This window comes from Chenopodium album, chromosome 11 (assembly GCF_948465745.1).
Source record: "Chenopodium album chromosome 11, dcCheAlbu1.1, whole genome shotgun sequence".
In the NCBI taxonomy this organism is placed as follows: Eukaryota; Viridiplantae; Streptophyta; class Magnoliopsida; order Caryophyllales; family Amaranthaceae; genus Chenopodium; species Chenopodium album.
This window is the reverse complement of record NC_137844.1, coordinates 6,734,785-6,760,922: the sequence shown is the minus strand read 5'-3', so window position 1 is coordinate 6,760,922 and position 26,138 is coordinate 6,734,785. Positions and strand designations below refer to the sequence as shown.

Below are 26,138 nucleotides of genomic sequence, written 5' to 3'. Positions count from 1 at the left end.
AGAGTATTAAAAATACATGAAAAAACAAAATTTTATACGGAGAAGCTAATTTTGCACAAATATTGTTGTAAATTGGTGGGTATTTTAATGCAAATGAGTCAATTATTTTGAAACTAAAATTAGGCCAAAAGGATCGAACTTTTGAAGGTAGGGAGTACAAATTATGAGATAACTCAAAGGAACAAACCCCAAAATAAAGTAGGGCAAATAAAAGACAACAATAAAATTGATTAAAAGAATAATTTGGTGGTTACCAATTTTGCCATATAAACAACCAACTTCCTCACATGGCCTTTCTCACTTAGCCAAATTAAGTAGAAAATTAAAAGATAATGTGAAAGAGTAGCTTCTAATTTAATAACCATAGAATGGTTCCATATCCAATCATAATTTATAGATATACACCTGATCAGTATCTGGAAAGTTGAGGATTCATTTCCATGTACTGTTTTTTTTTTTTCTCTACATTAGATTACAAAACCTTCCAACTGGATAAGGCTGTTCACCAGGGGTGCATATTTCTCATCATCATCATCATCACGGCTCAACTCGACCGAGGTACAAAAACTAGAATAATGGTAAGAGAATGGAAAGAAGGAAAGTGGGGGAGAAGAAAATAATGAATGAATCTGGAACTAGACACCTATATGGTCCTAGGGAACAACCTAAAAGAGGACCTTTTGCAGAATTTACAAAAAAGGGGAAACTGATATTTGGCTTCAAAAATTTGCTATCTATTCGACGATTAGCGAACAGGGCAACTGGGTTCCCTGTAAATCACTAGCTATCATCTCATGTTACAGCAAACTGGGCGGCCTAGCTGTTGCAACTTGTTCCATAGACAGATCATCTGTTTCGGAGATTGGTAATGAGCAGTGTAATAATCTTCTATACATCCAAACTGACAGAACTTGAGGCTGTGAACATATTCCACTGGTTTTGTGCTGTTGAAATTTTCCACCCACATTCCAACACTCACATCTTCCATCTTAAACAACTGCAAGAGATGAATAATAACATTTCAGATTTAAAACAAAGATATCATTTTTAATCTTAATATAACAAAATTTCTCTTTTTTTTTCCTCTTCGTCTTTCTAATTTAGATGAGCATCTTACCCTTAATTTATGTTTCTCAAACTCGGAAACAATGAAGTTTGCGACATCTGATGACAAAATGTAACCTGGTCCATTGGCATAAGGTGGATAATCTTCCTCTGGCCACTCCTGAAGACAAAATGGGAACCAAAAGTGAGACTTTCCATCAACTCCGCTAATTACCAGGATACACAAATAGACAATTCATAAGAAACACTCATATTACAACACAAGACATTACGACATCATTCTCTATCAATAAGTGCCAGAAATAAAGGCTCTCTTTCCTTGTTCAATTTCATCAACCTTATTGGCAAGATGACATGTAACAGGGACCGCTCTTTAGTCTTCACAAGTCACAACCCCCATCCCCACGCACACACACTATGGAAGGTGGGCATGCACTAGATATTGCCATGATGACACTCTATTTTCATTATAAGCTCTATTTTCTTTCTGGGTCCCCATAGTTATTCATGGAAACAATTCATGTTCAATCAAATTTCTGAACAATAATGAGCAAAAGATGAGCATCTCCAAAAGCATGCAGATGTTGAAGCACAAAGTTTAAACCTGAAGCCTATCGCAGAGAATAATAACTTTTCGACTACATCATGAACGATGATTAGAAACAAAGAGATAACACACGTCAACACACAGGACATGACACTCCATACAATATAGTTCATGACATGTATTACTAATGCAATTATTGATGTAGAATTCAGTTAAAAGTCTCTAACATAGTCACATTATCAAATCATCACACATACTTCAACTGAATATGTTCAAAATGCCTGATAATGACTAAACTAGAGAACAAACAACAGGAATGGATATGCTCTACCAGCAAAAGTATAGAAGAAAGCATCTCAGTTTCTGATAGCAAGCATATTGTAGTAGTACCATAACCAGCAGCAAGATTCACACAAACTTAGAAAAGACACTAGTAAGCACAAGACCTAATTAACATGTTGGGGGCAGCATGGTCCAAAGTCATACCTCATATGTGACAGACCATTTACCACTGCGCAAAGGCTTGTGATAGTAATTGATGTTACCCACATACAAGCTGCTACCCTCGGGAATCTTATTTGCTTCCTTAATAACCGCATCAACCCGAACAAAGGTATCATCATCACACTTCATAATGTGTTTTGCAGCGACAGTGCGTACCTGTTAACAAAAGGAGGTTGTCATTTAAAGTTGCATTACACCTAGGAAGGAGAGAAGCTAAACCAAACGTAGGAACACTCACCCCATATTCACAAATAGCTACAGTTTTCACAACAACAAGGTCATAGCTATCCATGTAAGGTACAATAACAATGTCACCAAAAAACTCCGCCTCTTTCTTCAACTCAACGTTCACTTCCTTCCTCCCATGCTGAAATAAAAAAACCGGAGTCAAGTTAGCACACAGGCTAAAGCGATCGTCAACGACTTTTATACAAAGAGCCATTTATACATATAGTCTCCACTTACCAATGCTACAAAAAAGCGGGCTACCACTTTGGAATTCTTAATTAACCTATGTTGCATCCAAGATTTTCTCACAGCCATCCTTTCGGCGAAATGATTGCCTGCAGAAAGAATGCCAATGAAAAGCTCCACAGGGCCGCTAGGGAGAGGTGGAGCTTGCCATCTATCAGAGAACTCAAGGTGTCTCTGTGGAGCATAACTAGGATGTGATGATGGCAAAGAAGCAGCAAACACAGAATGAGTATCAATGTCTCCTTTCAATGTCAACCCAGTTGCATCTTCAAGTGAAAAGCCCTAGAAACATTGGGGAATCAATATCAGAAGAAGCACAACAGCAGAATATCTGTACACAGATTCAAGGAATTTACTCACCGTTCGGTAAGGAAAGGACGTGACATGCCTCCCATCCACATTGACATGATAACCTTCCAAACCAGCACTAACAGTCATAACAAACAGCTTATCCTCAGCAAAAGGAAATGGCCAATCTACTGTCACCTTCTTTGGCCTGCTCAACAGCCGACTAAACCACCATGTTGCCCTGGATTCTTCAGTATTACTATCATCATCACGGATCCATTTCTCACACTTAATCAGCCCATCAACTATAAAGACCAAGAAGCACATAATTAGGTCAGTACTATAATCAAAATATCAGTAATCAAAGCTTGATAACACCGAGATCACAAACAGTATAAAACTGAACTTCTGACGTAGCCCAAGCCTTCACACCCATGTTCCTCGAGCCTCAACCACTACATTTTTACTTTGTTGTTACAACATGCAACAATGAGAGCTAAACCCAACACTCTAATTCAACAGAGAGCTAATTCTAGAATATATCATTCATTTTCATTCATTCAACAGCCAACATACATTTAGGACAAACATCACAAAAATCCACCTTTTTTTTTAAGTCAACACCAGTCTAAATTCACCCAAAATCACCCATTTTATCTAAAACAAAAGTATAATTCAAAATTCAATCCAGCAACTAGAAAAAGACAATCCTTTTGCTAGCTTCAACCAATCCGAGCAAGTATAATCCAATAAACAAATAATCAAAATCATATTAACAAAGATTAGATCTTTGAAAACTCACCAGTCTCCTCATCAGGCCTAGATTTCCACCCTTCACAACGAACAGAAGTTCCCCATTGCTGTCTATAACAAGTATTCTGCTCAATTACAGGTTTTCCACTCCAATCCCCTTTCAACCTAGGATTATAATGCAAAACCCTTGGAGGGTCTTCACCATCAACAGTTTTTAACCCAATTAATTCCAACATAAATTGTGAAACCATCAAACTTTGATCACCATCTTTCAACAATGATATCTTTGGATCATGTTCAGCATGAGCTATCCTTGGTTTACCCACCAGAGTAATGTGAGACCCCAATGTCAACCCACAGGGCAATACCATTACTTTCCCTTTCTTTGTAAATTCATCACCGGATAGCGAAACCGAGTTCGGGCACGACGTCTCGGTCCGATTCTCGGCCGCCTTTTCGACATCGATTCTTATCTTCCCTGACTTAAGATCCTCCCAAAGCTTCTCTCCCAGCTGAAATGCAGTTATTGCAGATTTGTGCAACCCAGAAAATCCATCCTTTTCAGTGCTATCTAATGCTCTCCAATCAAAAACCAACCCAGAAAGTGTCTTATACTCCCTCATTTGACGTTGAGGTTTCGGAGAAACTGATGAAGCCCTTAACGGCTCTTTCAACGGTCGGATCGGAGCTTCTTTCTCCTGCAATTCTTCCTCACTATCAAGCTGCTGAGGTCTCACAAACGCGTCGTTTTGGAATGAAACGCCAGAAGTATCCTGTGAAACGCTTTTGAAAACAAAGGGTACCTCAAATGTCATGAAGATCATGTAAAGTAAACCCAGTAATGCCAGAATTTGAACCGATCGAGTTCGTGTTACTCCCATGTATGTCTCTAGTTTCCCTCCTCCCCTCTTCATAACTACACTAATTTCCCCCAAAATTGAACTTTCAACTACAAATTAAGAACAAAAAAAAAACCCTAACCCTAAAAAATCAAAATTACAAATAAAAAAAACCCCAGAAAAATTGGGGATTTTCTGGAGAAATTAAGATATGGGTTTTGAAATTGGGGATGAAATCTGAAACCCCTTTACTCCTCGAGGTGAGAAATTAAATGGGGGTTGTTGAGAATTAAGGGAGAAGTAACTGCTTTTTCTAGAGAGAGAAAGCTCTAGATAGAGAGAAAGAGAGTTGAGTTAGGTCATCAACAAGAACACAGAAAAAGAAAGAAACGCGTTTCAAAAGGGGGGGTTAGAGAGAGAAAACGATGAAAAAATGCAAGAGAATTTAGAGAGAGAAAGAGGAAGAAATGGAGAAGAGAAAGAGAGTGAAGGAGATGAACCGACCGACTTCCTCAACAGCTATTTTTCTCTCTCTTCTGCTTCTCTGCACTTTCTCTCTCTAACTTTCAGGAGAGAATCTGATATTGGTGGGTGTACTTTTCAACTTAAATAAATTTAAACTTGAACATTTCAAATCAAAAATGGAAATTTGAAAATTAATTATTAAATGATTAAATTTTTACTTAAGTTGGGTAAAAAGACAAAAAAAAATGGGGAGATTAACTAATTAAATTATTGCTTCCCTCAAACAAAAAAAAAATAGTTAAATTATTGCCGTTATGAAGAGGGTAGTAAATGTAATTTTAAGTGAGAAAAAGAAAGAATTAAAGATTATGGGAGTAAATTAAAGAGAGTGGATGGTAGTCATGTTCATAATACAGTGGATTATATGTAGATGAAGTAATGGGTTAGTGGAATAGTAAGCTTTATTTTTGCATTTGGGAAAGTAACAATTGCATGTAATAGGCAGCTTTAGTTACAAGTGTTAATGTTGCTTTTTTTAAGGCTCCTTTGAGTAACAGTAATTGTTTATTGATCAACTTTATTGGGTTATGGGGGGAATTTCCCAAATTATTCGGTAGAGGGATCTGATTTGGTGTTAAATCCCATAAATTTTGATGAGTTCTGATAAGAAATATCCTCGTTAAATTTGTGAGTAATTCTTTATATTTTATAATGTAACAAACAAGTAAAATCAATGAGATTTAAAGTGATTAGAACATTGTTGTACTTAGGCTTTATATTTTTTTTTTGAAGACAGTACTTAGGCTTTATAAATAGGTAATAAATTGAAACTCTACAATAAAAGGGGGTATTCCATTTGTGTCAATAAATCAATGTAATTTAAAATTATGTAAAATGCTATGTAAAGTTATACTCTTTCTATTTTTTTTGGCTTTTACATGTTACTATATATTGTAACGGAAACTAAATATTTGTAGGAAGCTCAATATGTCAAGGAAATCTAACTTTCATAAATCTACTACGTACATACAAATTGAAAGCTAATAATGGTATTATTTCCTTTAACTCATGGGAGAATCATCCAATGGGCCCAAAATGCCTCTTCAAAATTCATTTACAGTAAATTACAATAATTTCTTACTGTAATTTTCATGGAATAATAATCCAAAGACGCTATTGTTTTTTCTTTGCATTGGCTTGTAATTATCGATAGTTGTTACAGCACCACCAATCCACCATAATGCCTTCACAACATCTTCTTGAATCTTGATCACTGACGTGAGCGACGTCCTTCTCCACACTTCTAAAAACAATTAGCAAAACATTCTTTTGATTTTCTAAGTGCAAGAAAAACAAGAATAGTCAAATTTGTAATGCAGAAATCTTATCTTATATCTCCTTAATTCGTCACACAATAAGTAGTTATTATGAGTACTAAAGTTGTTGATATTTAAATAATTTAATATACTCCCTCCGCTTTTTTTTTAATATTTATATTACTTTGATTTATGTACTATTTACATATTCTATTTGACTTATTATTACGGAGTATTTTTTTTTACTATTATGAAATGAAAAAATGTTAATATACTCTGTATATCATTGGATTAGTTACTTAGTTACAATGTCTATTTTCATATTTTTTTTATTTTTTTTATATAATTTTTACAAATAGGCAATTAAAGATATTAATGATCTAAGTCATGTTTCGACAATACTATTAAAATACAAAGGGAGTAATATGTATTGTAAAATTTCATCAACCTTATTACATTTGCACACATTTTAAGAAAATATTGTAAAATAACATTCATTAATACTTCGGTTTTTTCTCCAAATGTCCTTGACCTTTTGTAAAATTCACCAAATACCCTCAAGTTTTTCAAAATTCACCAAATACCACCGACGTTTGTTATTATTCACACCGTGACCTCAAAATACCCCTGACATTAAAGGTCGTTAGCAATAAAATTTAATTCACCAAATGCCCTAAATTTGTTAAATAATTACACAAAGTACCCTCTATTTTTTGAGGTACAACGACTAGTTTGAAATTTAGGAAACTAGCTGTTAATTTTGATTCTCGCCCTTTTTTGCATAAATACTCAACAATGTATGAGTACTCTTAGAAGCTCTAAATCCGTTAGCTCGCAGACAAGCCCAGACCGTTTACTAGGGCGGGTATGAACAAATTGTTAAGCCCGCATAAAAGGGGCTTGAGTTTGCTATATTCAGCCCGTTGGAAAATATATGAACTATAAGCTCGGTCTGTTTCCCGCCCAAGCCTGCAAAATTATCATCTCTACTTCATTTGACCCCTTTTTTTTCTCTGTTTGCCTGCTCTCCAACACTTCTTTTTATGAATAGAGGTTGTTTGCAACTCCGACGCACTCATACATTGAGGAAGAGGTTAGACATATAGCTCATGGCGTTAACATTTGTGGTTAAGAAAATAAGAGGGTTGTTATAAGTTGAGTATTTATGTAAAAAAGGGTGAAAACCAAAACTAATGATTAGTTTTCTAAATTTCAAACTAATCATTCATTATTTGATGAATTAAATTTTATTTAACAAAGTTAGGGCATTTGGTGAATTATTTAACAAAGGTAGGACATTTGGTGAATTAAATTTTATTGCTAACGGACCTTTAAGATCAGGGGCATTTTGAGGTCACGGTATGAATAATAACAAATGTCAGTGGTATTTGTTGAATTTTGAAAAATTTGAGGATATTTGGTGAATTTTTCGAAAGGTCAAGGGCATTTGGTAAAATAACCGTTTATACTTTTATTCACTAAAAATTTTCCACCAATATACAAACCTAATTTAACTTTTTGGTGGCTGTGGAGTAAAAATTCATGAAAGTTTTTTTTTTTTTATTATTTTTTTTATTTTTTAACTTATTCGAATCAATATTAAAAATTACAAGTCTATTTGTGTTAGATTTTTGAACAATGATTAACTAGTTATATTGATTTTTTTTTTCTAAATAATTGAGTTGACTTTCAGTCTTAACCACTAAACAAAAATATTATCGAATCATTTAATCGTTATAAATCAATGTTAACCACTAAACAAAAATATTATCGGATCATTTAATCCTTATAAATCCATACACTTAAGTGATCAAATATTTTATATGAAATACTAGAATAGGGTCATAACCATTCATTCCATGAAAGTAAAGCTAATTAGCACATGAAATAACGTAATCTTGACTTGTAAGGGGATGGCATAACATTAAACAACTGTCTATATATGAATATGATTATAGACATGATTATAGAAGACTCCCATGATATTAATCAGGTCAAATTTGGCAAGCCAACACAAAATTAATGAAATATTTGAAAATTTCATAACACGTAAAGATAATTAATAAACGAAGGGGTCATAATGTCCGTAATACCATGACCAAATTGACCATGGCATTAGTAAAGGCCAATACAAATTTGAAGATAGCAATTTAATAGTGGGTCCAAAATTGACCGTTGGAGATGTGAATATTAAGAGCTAATTAACGGCAAATTATTATGTCACATCAAAGATCACCATTAGAAGATTCATTTTTGGTTGGTGTATATTAAAGTGAAATTACCTCATTTTTGTTAAGTTGAAACTATGACTTAAATGCTCTTCAGTTATGTAACTGTTTTCTCCAGCTACTATATGTTTGGTTCTTATGTCATTGATGACATTGGATAATTGGATGTACTTCGTATATAAGATTACGGACTAAAAATGAAATTAAAGAACAAACAATGTTCATTTTGGGTTTCTTGATTTTATAGTCAAAATTAATTAATGAAGTCAAAGTTTTATCAAATTTGTATTGTGATTCATGCCAAGCTTGTGTGCTAGCTAGGGCTGGTCCATGGATCAACCCAATAATTACATGTAAGTTGTGTTGAATGTCTTAGCTAAATTTCACTTATTTTATTGTGATTTGTTGTGCAATTTATATATACTATTCCCTTCGTCCCTATTTGATAGTCACTTTTGGGCAATTTTCACATGAATTAATAAACATGAATAAGAAGTAGCAAAAATACATTAAAAAAGTAAATTTACATTGGGTATGCAAAAAAGTAGAGAGAGAAAGTAATCAAAGTACATAGATAAACAAAATTTACATGGGAAAGTTAAATTTACACAAATATTTTTGCAAATTGGAGAGAATTTTGGTAAAAATTTAATATTAATGGTACTTGAAAAACGCAAATATTCCATTAACATTTTAGGGCACCAAAAATGGAATAAGTGACTATCAAATAGGGACAGATGGAGTATATCTTTGTAATTAAAATGTGGCATATATACAACACAAAATAACCCTACTTAAATTCGATAGTCCGTACCCTATATTTCGTAGTAATGTGTTGTGCTTTTGCTGTCACAAAAAAAAAAAAAAAAAAAAAGTGTTGTGCTTTTGGGTGAGTAACTTAATGTATATTGCAATTTTACTATGATCTCATATCAAAATTTTGTTTAAGATATTACCGCTCTCATATACAACTTTTTTCTCCCTTTCTCACCCTATCTATTTTCAAGCGTTGACTTGTAAAGTTGTGCTGATTTAGAGTCTGTTTTGATTTACTGAAAACAACTGAACTTAAGTGAAGGGAACTGAACTGAATAAAACTGAAATGAATTGTTTATGAGAGAAGGAAATTAGGAATTCAACTGAACTGATTGGAGGTGAATTGAACTGAACTGAAATTAAGCTGAATAGAGCAGGTCCTTAACTTGTAAAAGGTGCTGGTTTCAATAGAAACTTTCATTTTACCTTAGAATTTTTTTTTCCCTTATGAAAGCAATTTATCAATATGAAGATTGACTATTCCTTGCAGGGCTATTCATCGGTCCAAGACCGGCCGGACCGAAGGCAAACTTTTTTTTTTTTTTTTTTTTTTTTAATTCAAGAACCGAAGACAGGATCGATTAAGGCAGTACCAAACCTAGAGTGGACCGAAAAAATCGGTCAAAAACCCGGATCAGACTATATTGGGTTGATTTTAGAATCTTATTTAAAACCGCTAAATTTTTAATAATATTATGTAAAACTCAAAAAACAATATAGGAAAAACTCTACTTTAGGGTCTTTTTTTTGTATGTTAAGTACAAAAAACTCATATAACTAAAGTTTTCAAAGGGTAAGAATAATCTTAACCATTATCTAAGATTTTCTGCATAAATTTAAGGAAAAAATCAATCCAGTCCAAGACCGATTTTTATGGGATTTGGACCGGACTAGACTGAAAAAATTAAATTTCTACACCAAGAGACCAGACCGGTTAATTTGGTTTGATCCAATCCGAGGTCGGTCCGGTCTGATGAGGGTAAATAAAAGAGTCAAAATAATAGGCAAATAAAATTACGTAAACAAGATTTGATCTTAGATGCTAGGCACCCCAAGTAGGCCTGAGCAGAACTATCTGATTATCCGATAATCCGAAGATCCGATCCGCACCCGATCCGAAAGTTTAGGATAACCGATCCGAAAACATTTTCGGATCGGGTACCCGATCCGAATTTTTCGGATATCGGATCGGATATCGGATATTGAAAATTTAAATTTCGGTTATCCGAATATCCGAAATAAAGTCGGATATCGGATATCGGATCGGATATCCGACCCGATATCCGAAAATTATCCATATGCGGATATGCCCAACAGCCCAAGCCCAACAAAAACTCAACTTACCCTAAACCCTAATTTCTAATCCGCCTCTCTCTTGACTCTTGAGTCTCTTCTCACTGTTCTCAGTTTCTCACTCCTCTCACGAGCATCTCTTCATCTCTCCTCTAGACTCCTCTCTACTCCTTTCTCGGTTTCTCCATCTCCGACCACCTTCAAAGATTCAAATCCACCACAATCTTCCCTCACTCCTCCACCAGAAGCCGCGACGCCCCTCACTCCTCCACCAGAAGCGGCGACGACGCCCCTCACTACTTCACCAGAAGCGGTGCCCCTCACTCCTCCACCAAGGTAACCCTCACTCACTCAATGTTCTACTGACATTACAATCAAAGAATTATAGATCTGTATATTATACCATTAGTTAAGAATCTTAGTTATGAGATTCAAGTATAAAGGGGAGGGGGCCGGAACAAGGACATGGGAAGGGGAAAGATGCCGGAAAATGTGGTGGGGAGGGGGAGGAGGCCGGAAATGGGATGGAGGAGATGGGTGGTTGCTGCGCAGGAGCCTCCCTGCGGTGGCGGCAGAGTTGCGGGCTGGGTCTGAGTTTTTTTTTTATTATTTAATTTTTTATTTTTTTAATAATCTTCTTAGTTTGTTTTTAATAATTATGTAGTGAATATGATAATGACTGATATAGATAGAATCATAGAATTAGCAAAATGAACAGAAAGATTATATATAGATTATAGGAATTTAGGATTAGTATTTAGTAGATTACTTAATGTTTCATATTATTTGTTATGGTGTTGTTGAACTGTTAATTTTCTGCTGTTATCTTGTGAGAAAATGTCATTATGTATTATTTTGCATTTTACTTCAGTTTATACTTCAGCTTATACTTCAGTATTATTTTGTATGTTCTGATCAGTTTAATTATTGCAAGTGTATGTTCTGATCAATTCAATTTTTGCAAGTGTATAGTGTATGTTCTTTGAATAATCTGAACAATGTATTTTCATTGTGTTTTTTGTAGAGTTGTCGTCTCTTGTTGATCCGCCTTCGGTTTCCGTCATTGATGATTACTTTTAGAATTAGAAAGTAATACTTTTTTTAGTTTGAATATTTAAAAAATTATAGTTTAATTTTTGCATCTTTTTTGTTTTTATTTATCTTATGATTATCTAATATTTTGATAACTCATATTTTGTAGGGTTGTTGACTTGCCCCCTTCGTTGATCCGCTATCGGTTTCCGGCGTTGATGACTTATTTTTAAGTATAAGATGAAATGCATGTATTGTTAAGTTGTTAACTATTTGGACATTAATGTATCTGTTAACTTTAAATTTTCTTTGTTACATAATTTGTACTTTTGTAGCAGACTAGCAGTTACCTAATTACTTTGCATTTTGGCAAATTGGCAGCCATGGCAGGTTATTTGTATTTTGTAATTTTATTACTTTGTTTTTTTCAAAAAATTAGTTGTGGAAAATATTTACAAGGATAATTAATTAATTTATTTTAATAGGATAATTACACATTTATTTTATCTCTCTTTGTTCAGGTTGTGAGTAACAAGAGGATAAAATGGGACAAAAAAAAAAAAAAATCAATTTTGCCATTCAAAACAACTAGTAATCAAAGTAGTCAAATATAGGATATCCGATATATCCGATCCGAAAAGTTCGGATCGGATACAAATAGCAAATATATGAATTTTCGGATCCGGATATCCGATCCGAAATCCCCTTTCGGATCGGATATCCGATCCGTGATCAGGCCTAACCCCAAGCATTAACTACATAACTAGCTAAATTAGATGACAATTACAATATTCCTTATCAATAAGTTGATTAGTTTACAATGCCAGTAGCCATTTTAATGATTGTATAGTTCTTCAACGTAACAGTATTATTTGATTTAATTTTTTTCATTGTTTGGTTTATTTCACTTTATATTTTTGCAGGAAACACTTCTTTTCTAAAATGCAAAACTTAACGAACGTTTCGAAGTTATCAGATAAGAGAGATGAAAATAAAAATATTAAATTAAACTAAATATTAATAATTTCTAATGACGTGTGGTTTTAACATACTCCTATATATCAATATTAGTATCATTTTTAAATACGAGTAGTTTGTCAAAAAAAAATAAAATAAAAAATATAAGTATATTTTAATTTATTATCTAACACCCTCAAAACGCTCGTGAACAAAAGTCTAAAACCAGTATGTTGCCTGCGTTAAAAATCAGGACAGTTGATGTACTTACCCCACTCTCAAATTCAAATCTATGTACTCAGTAACTATGTGCACTAGTTCAATTATCAATCATTTCTACAAGCTATTCAATATGCCATACATATTTGCTAATATCCAAACCCAATAGTAATAAAAATAATGGGTATGGTCCCATCAATCCAACTCATTTTTTTAGCCACACAACCCACATCCTAATCTTTTCACAATACAGGCAATTTAGACTTAATTAACAATCTCAAATAATTTATTAATATTTCCTTAAATTGCAATTAAAGTAAACGTTAACCAATTAAAATTTACATGTAAAGGTATAGTCTTTCCTGATTATTATTATATGCACAAAACATTAAAAAACCCTTGACATTTGACAACCAAAAATTAATATTATAGTTATGGAACTCATCGTCATTATAAGATGATTTCAAGAGAATGTAATCTTAGAATAAATGTCATATTTTCGTCCAAAAATTCGAAAATTTGTCATCTTAGTTGTCATCCACATGTCTGGGACTTGTATACAACTTGCCTAAAATTATTAATAAAAACAAAAATGAAATATACAACAAACATATAATCTGAATATATACACTAAAAATGATTACATGGGCATCAATAATTAGCGCAGAATAATATGCTTAAAATTTGGATTAATAACTTTAGCATATTTATAATATAAACATATAATTGTTGGTTGGCATTCGGCTGAAAATAATTATTTGACTTGTCTAAAAATCGGTCCAAGTGGGTTGCAACATTCATTCTAATTATAGAATACAACGAATATCATTATTTAACCTATGTAGTATGTCTTTTAAATATTTCTTTTATTGTAACGAATCCTTTTATGGATTGTGCATGGAATATACTTGTAATTCAATTCACATCACCACAAATTCACAATTCACAATATTCAAGTTAGGATTGTATATTTCTTTTTAGTTTAACTATGTATGTATGATATGTGGTTTTTTTTTTTAAAAAAAACAAAAATTAACGTATGATATGTATTTGCTGTGATGATTTGGGATACAGTCACACGTAAGTCATGCAAGTATACAACGTAGTAATGATTTTTTATTTTTTTTTAATTTTTTTTTAAGGAGATGTAGGAATGAATTTAAAGCTTAGATTCTTTCCTATTAAATTTTTGAAGCGGTAAAGAGTTGTAGTTTGTAGAGTGATGGGTTTGATTTGATTCGGTCTATACTCCCCTAATATAGAAATTCAACATACTATGTAATTAAACTTTTGCTTAAATTTTGGTGCGCATCTTTAGAAATTAATATTTTCTATTGTGTATAAGTAAAAATTACGAAAATTAATATTAAGACGAATTCAAAACGATCTTATGCATCATTATTAGATATGGTAAAAAGTTTATAAATAAAAATTAATATTTTCTATTGTGTATAAGTAATTTTTTTTTTTTTTTTTTTTTTTTTTTTTTTTTTTTTGAAACAAAGTTAATGTATTTTATTTTGACAATTCACATATATATAAATATTAAGTAATTATAACCTTTAGAATAAGTTACACATAAATAATATTTAGTGGATTCATGTTTTAGGATAATAAGGAGGATTAACTTTACCACTAAAGATACTCAAATAAAAAATAAATCAATCTAGTTTTAGATATAGCTCAATGTAGTTAAGAAAGAATACATTTAATTTGAAAAATAGTTTAGATTTAAATTGAATAAAGACTAGGAGGAGCCAATTTAGTGATGCATTTTAAATAACATTATTTTTTGGCCTCAAGTCTCTAGGATTGGATTCCTTAACGGCAAAGGCTATATAGGCAGGCAAAGACGCAAAACAAAAGTTAAAATATTCACTCACTTTTGTAATTGTAATGTGGCATTATATTGGCCAAATAATGTGGTATACGTATACCATGATTTGGCTTTTAAGGGACTTATTAATTTTTCAAAGTTGCCAACATATTTAATTTAATTATACACCACGCCATATTTTCCCATGCATATGGGTTCAGACTGCTGCCCATGTATACAGTATACAATCTATACATGCATGTAGTTAGTAGTTATAATGACCAACTCATTTTCATGGAAATTTTCAGGGATTGGTTATTTAATTACAAATCAATAAAATCATTGTCCTAAATAAGTAAGTTCATATCATACCATACTCATCAAACGATGAAAATCACAAAAAAAAAAAAAAAAAAAAAAAGTCAAGATTGTAGTTTGACCTCAAATTTTGATATTTAAGAGTGAGATTTACTATGTAATTTTAAAATTTCAAAGTATATTGTTTGACTGGTAGGGCTAATATTATTAGTTGTTAAATGTATATCATAAGATTTTAATATAAATTTTTGTATGGAGTATTTCAACATAATAACTGGCTTAATTTGACCATATACGAGTGATAACTTTATTTAAAAAACTAAAAAATACTCTTGCATTAATTGAGATGAATATGTGATAAAATAAAGTTTTTCATGAAGATCTTAGAACAATTTTGGATAAAATTAAATAATTGCATCTCCTAATACAGAATACTTGCTTGTAAGTATTACTCCCTCATTTTCAAAAATAATTGTTCAATTTATGATAGATTCACAGTTATGCAAGAAGAGATCAGAGAAAGTGTTCAAGTAGGGTGGAAGGATCAATAAAGTGTTCATCCCGGACTCGTTTTTATTAATGAATTAAAGCAAATTTCTAAAAATTTCATTATAATGTTCCATAAGTTTATAATTGTTTAGAATCCAAAACAAAGTCATTCTCTTTCACAATAACCAACAAATCTAATTAAATAAATACATATTTTAAATTAGTATACTTCTACAACTCTAACCAAATTAGTCACCCAAATTGAACCTGTATTTCCTCAGAGCCATGCAATTCAAATTTTAGAAAGAGAAAATGAAAGAAATTATAAACATTTATTTCATCCATTTTACTTGATCATCTTCATTACAATGCATATATCATGAAACTTTAGTTTAGACGAGATGCATCGTAAAAGTCTCATGCTTTTTTCATTTTATGTTCCTCTTACACTCATTCCTAACTCCGCCAGTGGGTTTCCCGCTGCCAGTCCCAAGCCTGGATAAAGGAGGAGGGTTACGGTAGGCCAGTGACAGCCAGTATAAAACTTCGTCACATCCCATGACATGAGCCAAACAGATATTTTCGTGGGGGCGTTCCCTACTCAGCGACGCGCTGCACTTCCTAGACCCGGGTGTAGTGATAAGTATGCAAGGGTTGCTAGGTCGTCGCCCAGAAGCGACGCGCCACATTGCCCGAGTGTGGTGTCAAATGAGCAAGGGCGTGCCATTGGGGCGTTCCCTACTGAGCGACGCGCTGCACTTCCCAGACCCGGGTGCAGTGATAAGTATGTAAGGGTTGCTAGGTCGTCGCCCAGAAGCGACGCGCCATATTGCCCAATTGTGGTGTCAAATAATCAAGGGCTTGGAGTTGGGATCAGGAGGGAGCGTGGGAGAAAAGAATTTAGTTTGCGGATTGGTTCTTGGAATGTGGGGTCTCTTACGGGAAAATCAGCAGAATTGGTAGAAGTAATGAAAAGACGACGCGTGAACATCATGTGCCTCCAAGAGACAAGATGGACAGGAGAAGGAGCTCGAGGCTTGGTTTTGGGGTATAAGGTATGGTATGTTGGGCAAGAAACGAGCCACAGAACAAGGAATGGTGGAGCTAGGAACGGAGTTGGTGTGGTTCTCGATGAGAGGTTGGCAAAAGAGGTGATCGAGGTCTATCGGAAGAACGATAGGTTGATAAGGCTGAAGTTGCTATGTGGCAAAGAGATTGTGAATGTTATCAGTGCTTATGCTCCCCAAGTGGGTTTAGATGCAGAAGAGAAACGACAATTTTGGGAGGACCTAGACGAGGTGGTGCAGGGTGTCCACCACTCAGAGAAGTTATATATTGGAGGGGATCTAAATGGGCACGTTGGGGCGAGCCGAGATGGCTATGAGAGTGTCCATGGAGGCTTTGGGTATGGGCAGAGGGACGCCGGTGGTGAAGCTATTATGGATTTTGCCCAATCATATGATTTAATTTTGGCTAATACTTGGTTTAAGAAGAGGGATTCACACTTGATAACTTTTCGGAATGGAGCAAATGCAACTCAAATAGACTTCCTGCTCACAAGGAGCATAGATAGACAAAGTTGCATAAACTGTAAGGTTATCCCAGGGGAGAGTGTGGTCACCCAACACCGGCTATTGGTAATGACTATTCGTCTGAAAGAGAAGGCGAAGAAAAAAGTTAGACAAGAAGAACCAAGGATAAGATGGTGGACCCTAAGGGATGCAAAAGCTAAGGTTTTTACAGAAAAGGTAATTGAAGAAGCGGATTGGGATGGAGAGGTGGATCCGGACATGACTTGGTTACGAATGAAGAACTGTTTCCTAAGAGTGGCCAAAGAGGTCTTAGGGGAAGTAAGGGGAAGAACTTCGGTACAGAGAGATACTTCGTGGTGGAATGAAGAGGTGAAAGCAGTAATTAAGCAAAAAAGGGAATGCTATCAAGCCTTAGGAAAATGTAGGAGTGATGAAACCTTTGCAGCGTATAAGGAGGCTAAGAGTAAGGCAAAGGCAGCTGTTCGCCAAGCAAAAGAAAAGGCATATCAGGAGGTTTATGAAAAGCTTGATTCCAAGGAGGGAGAAAGGATCATTTATAAGATGGCAAAGAGAAGACAAGAGGCAAGGAAGGATATTGGCATGGTGAAGTGTGTCAAAGATAAGAACCAAATGGTCCTAGTGCAAGAGGAGGGCATCAAGGACAGGTGGAAGGGGTACTTCGATGAATTATTTAATGGAAGTAATGGAGTTGTGATAGGAGATACCTCTATGAGTGATGAAGAAATCAACATGGAGTATGTGCGAAGGATTAGGAGAGTAGAGGTGGAGATTGCACTGAGGAAGATGAAACCTAAGAAGGCGGTTGGCCCTGATGGGGTACCGATAGAGGTGTGGAGGTGTTTGGGTAAGATTGGTATTGATTGGTTAACAAACCTTTTCAACAAGATATGGACGGCTACAAGGATCCCACAAGATTGGAGGAAGAGCACCTTGGTCCCGGTTTATAAAAACAAAGGAGACGCTCAAGATTGTTCTAACTATCGAGGAATTAAGCTTATGAGCCATACTATGAAGTTGTGGGAAAGGGTGATTGAACAAAGGTTGAGGGCATGCACAAGCATTTCAGATAACCAATTTGGTTTTATGCCTGGGAGATCTACTATGGAGGCAATCCATTTGATAAGACAAATGATGGAGTTTTATAGGGTAAAGAAGAAAGATCTTCATATGGTCTTTATTGATTTAGAGAAGGCATATGACAAGGTGCCAAGAGAGATACTTTGGTGGGCAATGTTGAAGAAAGGTATCCCACGAAGGTATGTAGACCTAGTTAAGGATATGTATCGGGATGTGTCAACAAATGTGAGGACATGCGGAGGGTTGACAAAAGATTTCCCTATTACAATCGGATTGCATCAAGGGTCTGCATTAAGCCCTTTTCTTTTTGCAACGGTTCTAGATGAAGTAACTAGACCAATTCAAGATGAGGTTCCATGGTGTATGTTGTTCGCAGATGATATCGTTTTGGTGGATGAGACTAAGGATGGGGTTAATGTCAAGTTGGAGCAATGGAGGCAAAGGTTGGAATCTAGAGGGTTTAAGCTAAGTCGGAGTAAGACTGAATATTTGGTATGTCGTTTTGGCACTCAGAGGGGGACAAGCAATGAAGTGGTGAGTTTGGATGGAAAGGATTTGACCATGAGTGAATGTTTTAAGTACCTAGGGTCGATCATCCAGAAGAATGGTGACATTGATCAAGACGTGACCCACAGGATTAAGTCAGGGTGGCTTAAATGGAGAGCGGCCACGGGAGTGTTATGCGACCGCAGCATTCCCTTAAAGTTGAAGGGAAAATTCTACAGGACTGCCATAAGACCAGTGTTGCTCTATGGTACAGAATGTTGGGCTTCTAAGAAAGAGCATATTAAAAAGATGGAGGTTACGGAAATGCGCATGTTAAGGTGGATGTGTGGAAACACTTTAAGAGATAGAATCAGAAATGAGGTTATTCGCAAGAAAGTAGGTGTGGCGGGCATTGTAGATAAATTAAGGGAAAATCGTCTGCGTTGGTTTGGACATGTAAGACGGAGACCCGAGGGTGCACCGGTGCGAAGAGTGGAAGAGTGGGACCATGGAGGGATTAAACGAGGAAGAGGGAGACCAAAGATGACTTGGTTGGAAGGAGTGAGGAAGGATATGAAGTGCATGGATTTACGTGAGGATGAAGTTTTGGATCGTAAGGGATGGAGGAGAAAGATTTATGTTGATGACTACACGGAATAATCAAATTTGGTTCATGTTAGCCGACCCCACTTTTGGGATTAAGGCTTTGATTGATTGATTGATTGATTGATTGATCACATATAGTATAAACTTTATACCTTCACTATTTTCATACATTTTATCTATTATGATCTTTTAATTTGCAAATATAAGTTAACATAATAATTTATATGCTAAGAAGATTTACTTAAGATGGTAAGACCTCCTCCATGTTGTGATAAACTAAATGCGAGGAAGGCAGCTTGGGGTGAAGCTAAGGATAGTACTACATTTGCGTATGTATCAAAGCAGGGGACGACAAATTGGAGTTCTGTTCCAAGAAAAACAGGTAGTTGATGCTATGCTATTATCACATACATTGTTGCTTGTAATTTGTGTTACATGCATGATCATGTTACAATTTAAATTTATTAGTGTATGAAAAGTTTGATTTATATTAGTTTTGGTTAATGATTGTATGCAAAATTCTCTTTTTTAGGGACAAAAAGATGTGGGAAGAATTGTAGATTAAAGTGGAATAATAATAATTATACGAGGTCTGATCTACATGATGAGGGTTTCACTCAACAGGAAGAGGAGCTTATCATCAAGCTTCATGCTGCTGTTGGTAGCAGGTTACTTCGTCTTCCCCCTAAAAAAATAATGCATTTTAAAGCTCTTTTAGTATTATCTTGTTACTCAGTACTTCAGAGTTTCTGCTTTTGGTAAGTGATCAATTCCCAAACTTCTTTGATGCATAAGTACTAGTTCTCGATCTCCAATTTCTTGATTGGTTAAAAGATTTACATAGCTACATTGTTTGGTTAAACACGAGAAATGATTGACCCATCTCTAGGAGTGGACTCACCCTTTATTCTTCCAAAAAAGTTTAAGGACGTCAGGAAATGCCCTTAGATATCTCACAGACTACCTAAAAATCTCCTTGGAGAGTGATTTTTTATTCGCGGTATGTGTATCAGCCCTTGGTTATGTGCATTTAAAAATTTGAAATCATCTATTGTGCATTCACCCTTCTCCCTTTTGTAAGATTTAAGTCTCATATAATGTATGTTGCATTTAGGTGGGGTTTAATAGCGTATCAGCTACCAGGAAGAACAGAAAATGACATAAAGAACCATTGGAATACCAAGTTAAGGAAGAAGCTAACTGAGATGGGGATTGATCCCATAACTCATAAACCATTCTCCCAAATCCTAGCTGATTATGGGAACATTGGCGGTGTTTCTAGGTCTTCTGACACCCCAAAGTATATCGGAACTTTCAGAAAGGATTTGAAGAAAGCTAGCAGTAACACATCCAGCCTTCCGAAACCAGATTCTTGTACTACACCTTCTTACACTTTCCTCTCAAATTCACAAGTATCTCATAATAATGTCTTACCTATGCAAAACAACTATGCTACAAATAGCAGTAACAGTCACTCTCTAGACCTTCTGTCTCAACTGCAAGCTATAAGCCTTGTCACTGAAGGACCAAATTCCGATACTAATGTACCAACCTATAACAGCAGCTATGATTTCTTAAGCTTACCTTCACCTAAATCATCGTCGAATTCATCAACATCAGCTTGTTCTTCAGGCTATAATAATGCAGGGGAAATGGCCAAGTCCCCTGAGAGTTTTAGTTGGCATGATTTTCTCCTAGAGGAGGCGTTCAAACCAGCTCAAAGTCAGGTACAAGAGCAAGAAGAGAATAATTTGGCAGAGTTTTTGTTGATTAATGACAATAGAGGGGTTGATTGTAAGGAAATCAAAGCTGGTTCTTCACCATTAATAGCTTCCTCGGATGCTTCATCATTTTTGGAGGCGATGCTGGATCAAGAAAATGACATGTTCTTGAGCTTCCCAGGGCTTATGGAAGAGCCATCATACTAGTTCTTGATTATAATATCTATTCCTTAAATAAGAATCCAGGAAATAATGATTACGAATGATCTTTTCCTTTATGATTCATTGATGTCTTAGTTGGAGATTATTATACAGGCCTTAAAATCTGATTATCAAGGTCATCAACTCTGACCATTTACTTGTTAAACATTGCAAAAGTGTAATTTTAATTTTGTTCACATTTATTATATGCCAAATTGCCAATGCTAAGTTCTGTTCTGTATGTATGATCAACATTGCTCACTTTACTGATTTATATTACTCAAACATGGCTAGAAGTTTGGAGTACGAGTATGTTTCCAAGTGTCAGATATGCTGAGTCTCAAAATAATTGACAAGGGGACCTAATCTCCAGAATCGGACATTGATGTACTTCCTCCATGTGAACACAACATGAAACAGATCATTCTAAAAGGCTTCTGCAGGTCTCTTTATGTTTCAGATACATTTAATTTTACTTATTTGCTAATTGTGTTTTAAATTCTTATCTCAAACCCATTTCAAGCACGCATCGCATGTCTTACTGTTCAAATTCCCTCAAGATTTGTTAGGTGATTATAGATAACAAAGCTTAAAGAATACTTTACCAATGTCAAAAAAGAGATATTAGCTTGCTTGCTGCTGTATATTGGAGTAACTTATATTGTGTTATTAGTGTAGAACTCAATAACCTGTATTTTGTTTCAACTATTATCTACATACCAATTTTTTCAATCACACAATGTTCCATTGTATTGAACAATTGACCTTGGCTTCTCTGACCACCATTTAGGTGAGCAAATTATGTACAAAGTATATTTTCACCTTAATTCTTTGTTAGGTGATTATAGATAACAAAGCTTAAAGAATACTTTACCAATGTCTAGGACTTCCTTGTTTCTTCTAAGCCCAATTTTCTCAAATTTTCTTTCCTGCCAACCACTGGCTATAAAATTCCAATGCTTCTCTAGGCTTGTCTTCTGGCACCATATGCCCCGCACCCTGTTTTGAAAGAGAATGCAGAATGATGATCAGTAATCAGTAGCCAATTATGAGGACATAATTGTCATGTTCGAAGAACTTTCTGTTAAATGCGTATTAGGATAAAAGATATGACTCATACGAGTACAATTAATAAATAACTATTATGGGTTATACAGCAGAAGAGCAAGTAAGGTTCTTATGGGCTGCTGACCTTAATAGTAAGAAAGGTGAGGTTCCTGTCATAACCTTGTGTAAACCTGAAAGTTGCAATCAATAGGATGATTATCAAATGCACCATAATTCTCTGATATTTAGCTTTACCATTCTTAAGATTTTAGTAGAATGAATGTACCCAGCAACTTGTCCATTTGTAAACCATGGTCTCCACTCGTCGATGATTTTGTAACCAAGTGATCTTGTCCATGCTTGACTTCCAGTATATGGCACCACCATATCATGGTCTCCGCTACAAAATTCAGTTTAAAACATCTATTAGTTTACAAAGAATTTATGGACATGCACAATGCTAAACTATAGACTTAGATATATGTAACTACTAAATGCTAACATACCTGTATATGAGCACCCGCAGGCCCATAGAAATAAGCCTCTTATGGTATATAATCATGCTGCCAACATCACGATGATATGTGAGGCGGTCTGTACAAGAATCCCATCTGCCAGTCTCTCTTTCCTGATGCAAAATTTACCAGGGAATAATCAAACTTGTCAATGGATTTGCATGTTTTCTACATGGCTTTTTACCAAGAACTGATCAAAGGTGCTTATCCTACCTCTGCAGCATGCATTGCTTTCCTGACCACCTTATTGTTAAGCCACAGGATGGGAGCCATATCACTCTGATAAAGTTATGAAGTGGAAGTGAGTCCTTAACATAAACAGAGTTGAGAAATCTACTGTGACAGTAAATTTGGGACTGCGATACCAGTAATGGATCGAAACTTAAGGACCAGTTCGGTATATCTCACTGTCAGTTTCCAGTTTATGGATACTCAAAAGTTAGTCATGTTGATCTTAAGAACTGACTACATATTAATTTGAAGCTAAATTTTCTGATTTTTGGAACTTCTGGCCTGTTTATAGCTAAAATTTCAAACTGTAAAAGATTACAAGTAAATGAAGCATTGATCTAAAATTTAAAGGATCAATATAAACACTTTATGCATTCATCAATGCATGACTGATAGACGACGAGTAATGACAATTTGATCCAGAACAAAGGAATTAGTAAAAAATTTATAGTAACTTATACTTACATGACATAAAGTAGTAACGTTGCTGATAACTTGTGACCAAATTGAACTAATTTTATGATCTGTAAATGTTCTCTGGACAGGAAGACGCCTCTCATTGTGTCCAAATTTGCCAAAGCTTCTTGACGATTTCATATTAGCATTATCAAGATCTTCGTCATCAATGCAGGTATAGCATTGATACCCTTCATCATAATAAAAATCATAGCATTGTTCCAAGATGTTATAAAGATTCACATTCTCAGTGACCTAATGTTAATCAGAAGGCAAAGAAAGTCAGCAATCTTTCTGTAAAAGAACAGAAACTTTCATTTAAAAAGAGCTTAAATCAATTACATCATCAAACTTGTCGAGTTTTCTTTGACATGTTTCGCTTGATGGTGTTAAATAGCTGCCATGACATACACCGACAATTTCCTGCAGGAATGGAGATAATTGAGCTCAAAACCCGGGCTTAAGCAGTTAGATTACTGCTTTGTGAAAAACTGTCAAGATACCTGATATAGATCATCTGAGATCAAGCCCATTCCATGAGCAAAAGGAACAGCAGCGTTACCATCAAAGTATTTATCAGTAACTCCATTTCCTATCATATAGCCCTGTGTATAGAAGAAATATTGTTACTGTAATCTGTTAATCCATCCGTTCCAAAATCTAACTCCGTAGTTACATATACTATTATAGAATGTCCGGAAGATAATATTAAGGTGCATACCTTTAAGTTAATGATAGGCCTTGAGCCTAAGTCAAATCCTACAAAAAATCAATCATGAGATTGGAAATAAATAGTACATCACCCTCTCCTTTCTAAGGATACAATGTACTCTATGAAATCTATTAGATACCTTTCATTATTTCAAGTGCAAGAGTTGGTATAAAAATACCAGCATACGATTCTCCAGCAATGAAAAATGGGTTGTCAAGGTGCTCTGGAAACATCTTAAACCACTATATTGCAGCATATCAAATTTCATAAAAATAACATGGAATTAGTTTCTGTAGAACTTAAACATCTACTACAATATAAGTTCATAAAGTTACACTAATTACTGCATACCTAACAGTTAGGCAACTAACAAGGGGCGAAATTTCCATATAACATCCTTACCTAAGGTTTAACTAAAGTTTGCACATTGAAAATGTAACTACTATATAGGACAGTGACATTTTTTTAATTATACATTGAGAAGCAAATAAGTACCTTAAGCAGAAAAATGAGTGTATTTTTTGCAGTCTTTAAGTCCCCAGTTATGTAATCACTTGTGTTCCTTGAGAAAGAAAAGCCAGTACCTACTGGTGAATCTAAGTAGATAATGTTGGACACCTGCTAAAACAGACTAGTTAATTAGCATAAACAGTATAAATTATGAGATTATAATGGAGTAGTAATTTAATAATGAACTCATCAATATTGTTCAAAGTTAGTCTGAAGTTTGTAGAAAAGTTGTAGGATTAGACCTTAGACCAGCTATATGGATTAGGATGCAGCTTTGGAAAATCTTCCGAACTAATTGGGCTGGAGGCTTCGAAATTGAATGGGCCTATGTACATTTTCAACCGCAATTATATAACAATTCCAACATAAAATCAAGTTACTCACATCAAACTTCCTCTTTTCCTAATACATGCACCCTTTTGACTTTCATGTTTGACGACACATAAATTTGATCATTAAACAGTAAAAGTAGGTGACAAGCGACAACTTACAGTTAAATTTCCCGTCATAAATTATTTCTATTGTGAATTGGAAAAAAAGTTACTATTGTTGTTCTTTAGAAATACGGGGTGTAAACTGACACCTCATAGCACATTGTATATCCGTCAGTGCCATAAAGTTAAGATTTTTAACATTCGGACAATAAAGTACTATATCGAAAAAGTAGGGGTAAAAAGATTTACCATGCTCATAAACTAAGCCTCCTAAGCTTGAACATCCAGGTCCACCATTAAGCCACAAAACAACATGATCTTTTGCAGGATTTCTTTCTGATTCCACAAAATAGTAGAACATGTGTTTCGCGTTATGTTCATCAATTGGCACATACCTTGAACACCACCAACATGTAACAACAATAATAAATCACAAACTAAAAACAAAAAACCACATCCATTTTCACTCAACAATAATGAAAATATACAAAGTCAAAAAATCATGTTGGGTAAGAGTTGATCATAGGACGTATTTGGCTAGGCTACACATTATAAGAAGATAGTCCATGCCCGCATAATAGATCACCCCAAAAATAATCGATTCAGACCCCGAAATCGGCCTTTAAGCTTTAATTAATCAAGCCGAAAATTGGCTGGCAGGCCGGGTTGATTTGATCAGCTCTACAATTGATCTATTTATTATACATACTAAACAAAATCAGAAAGACAAAAAGAAATAATGTAACGCTTACCCAGAGTAGTGCTTAGAAGGGAAGCTGCCACTAAAACCTGGCAAATGTGTAACAAGTGAACTTTGAGGTGCAGCTTTAATCAGAGTAAACCAAAGTATGACATGAATAATTAGTGTTGCTAGTGTAACAACATGACAATTTCTAGACATTCTGAATATATTTTCTTGATAAAACGATGCAATTAGCCGATTACAACTATTGACCCTATTATCGTGTCTCTTATTTCATGAACTTATAATCTTCATACAAAACAGTAGGCAAAATGATTGGAATGTGGGTTTAACTTGTATGAAATAAACACTGCATATTCAACTGCAATCTGTATCTACCCTGAAAATCATCAAGTATACATAGATAAAATAATGGACAATGACATTATCTGATAAGATCTTCAATTTCCAAAAATCTGAAATTTTAT

At 34.7% G+C, this 26,138-nt stretch overlaps 3 protein-coding genes across 3 annotated transcripts; 1 reads left to right on the top strand and 2 right to left on the bottom strand.

Annotated features, from left to right (window-relative positions):
• Positions 1 to 226: 226 nt before the first annotated feature.
• LOC145567265 (hydroxyproline O-galactosyltransferase GALT6-like) lies at positions 227 to 5,069 on the bottom strand. Its single transcript, XM_081626526.1, has 7 exons — positions 3,681 to 5,069; positions 2,951 to 3,183; positions 2,582 to 2,872; positions 2,355 to 2,483; positions 2,099 to 2,272; positions 1,118 to 1,225; positions 227 to 997 (listed from the first exon to the last, which is right to left on the bottom strand). Exons 1-7 carry the CDS (start codon positions 4,543 to 4,545, stop codon positions 788 to 790), a joined length of 2,010 nt encoding a protein of 669 aa, XP_081482652.1. The 5' UTR covers positions 4,546 to 5,069; the 3' UTR covers positions 227 to 787.
• A 14,318-nt stretch (positions 5,070 to 19,387) lies between these two features.
• On the top strand, positions 19,388 to 21,069 carry LOC145568409 (transcription factor MYB35-like). The gene is made up of 3 exons (XM_081627833.1): positions 19,388 to 19,523; positions 19,674 to 19,809; positions 20,256 to 21,069. The coding sequence occupies exons 1-3, from the start codon at positions 19,388 to 19,390 to the stop codon at positions 21,067 to 21,069; spliced, it is 1,086 nt and encodes a 361-aa protein (XP_081483959.1).
• Positions 21,070 to 21,978: 909 nt separating this feature from the next.
• Positions 21,979 to 25,869, bottom strand: LOC145566168 (serine carboxypeptidase-like 20). Its single transcript, XM_081625682.1, has 14 exons — positions 25,721 to 25,869; positions 25,218 to 25,363; positions 24,777 to 24,859; positions 24,520 to 24,642; positions 24,164 to 24,266; positions 24,034 to 24,071; positions 23,816 to 23,917; positions 23,655 to 23,735; positions 23,322 to 23,567; positions 22,839 to 22,904; positions 22,617 to 22,738; positions 22,397 to 22,510; positions 22,256 to 22,301; positions 21,979 to 22,062 (listed from the first exon to the last, which is right to left on the bottom strand). The coding sequence occupies exons 1-14, from the start codon at positions 25,867 to 25,869 to the stop codon at positions 21,979 to 21,981; spliced, it is 1,503 nt and encodes a 500-aa protein (XP_081481808.1).
• Between the last annotated feature and the right edge of the window lie 269 nt (positions 25,870 to 26,138).

Excerpts from the sequence above, each read along its gene's own strand:
- LOC145566168 (XM_081625682.1), bottom strand. The coding sequence starts at position 25,869 with ATGTCTAGAAATTGTCATGTTGTTACACTAGCAACACTAATTATTCAT. Across the intron at positions 24,072-24,163 it reads TGCACTTGAAATAATGAAAG|GATTTGACTTAGGCTCAAGG; the intron begins GTATCTAATAGA and ends GATTTTTTGTAG. Across the intron at positions 22,063-22,255 it reads TCACCTTTCTTACTATTAAG|GGTGCGGGGCATATGGTGCC; the intron begins GTCAGCAGCCCA and ends CTTTCAAAACAG.
- LOC145568409 (XM_081627833.1), top strand. The coding sequence starts at position 19,388 with ATGGTAAGACCTCCTCCATGTTGTGATAAACTAAATGCGAGGAAGGCA. Across the intron at positions 19,524-19,673 it reads TTCTGTTCCAAGAAAAACAG|GGACAAAAAGATGTGGGAAG; the intron begins GTAGTTGATGCT and ends TCTCTTTTTTAG. Across the intron at positions 19,810-20,255 it reads CATGCTGCTGTTGGTAGCAG|GTGGGGTTTAATAGCGTATC; the intron begins GTTACTTCGTCT and ends TGTTGCATTTAG.
- LOC145567265 (XM_081626526.1), bottom strand. The coding sequence starts at position 4,545 with ATGAAGAGGGGAGGAGGGAAACTAGAGACATACATGGGAGTAACACGA. Across the intron at positions 2,484-2,581 it reads CCCGCTTTTTTGTAGCATTG|CATGGGAGGAAGGAAGTGAA; the intron begins GTAAGTGGAGAC and ends TTTTTATTTCAG. Across the intron at positions 2,273-2,354 it reads TAGCTATTTGTGAATATGGG|GTACGCACTGTCGCTGCAAA; the intron begins GTGAGTGTTCCT and ends TTTTGTTAACAG.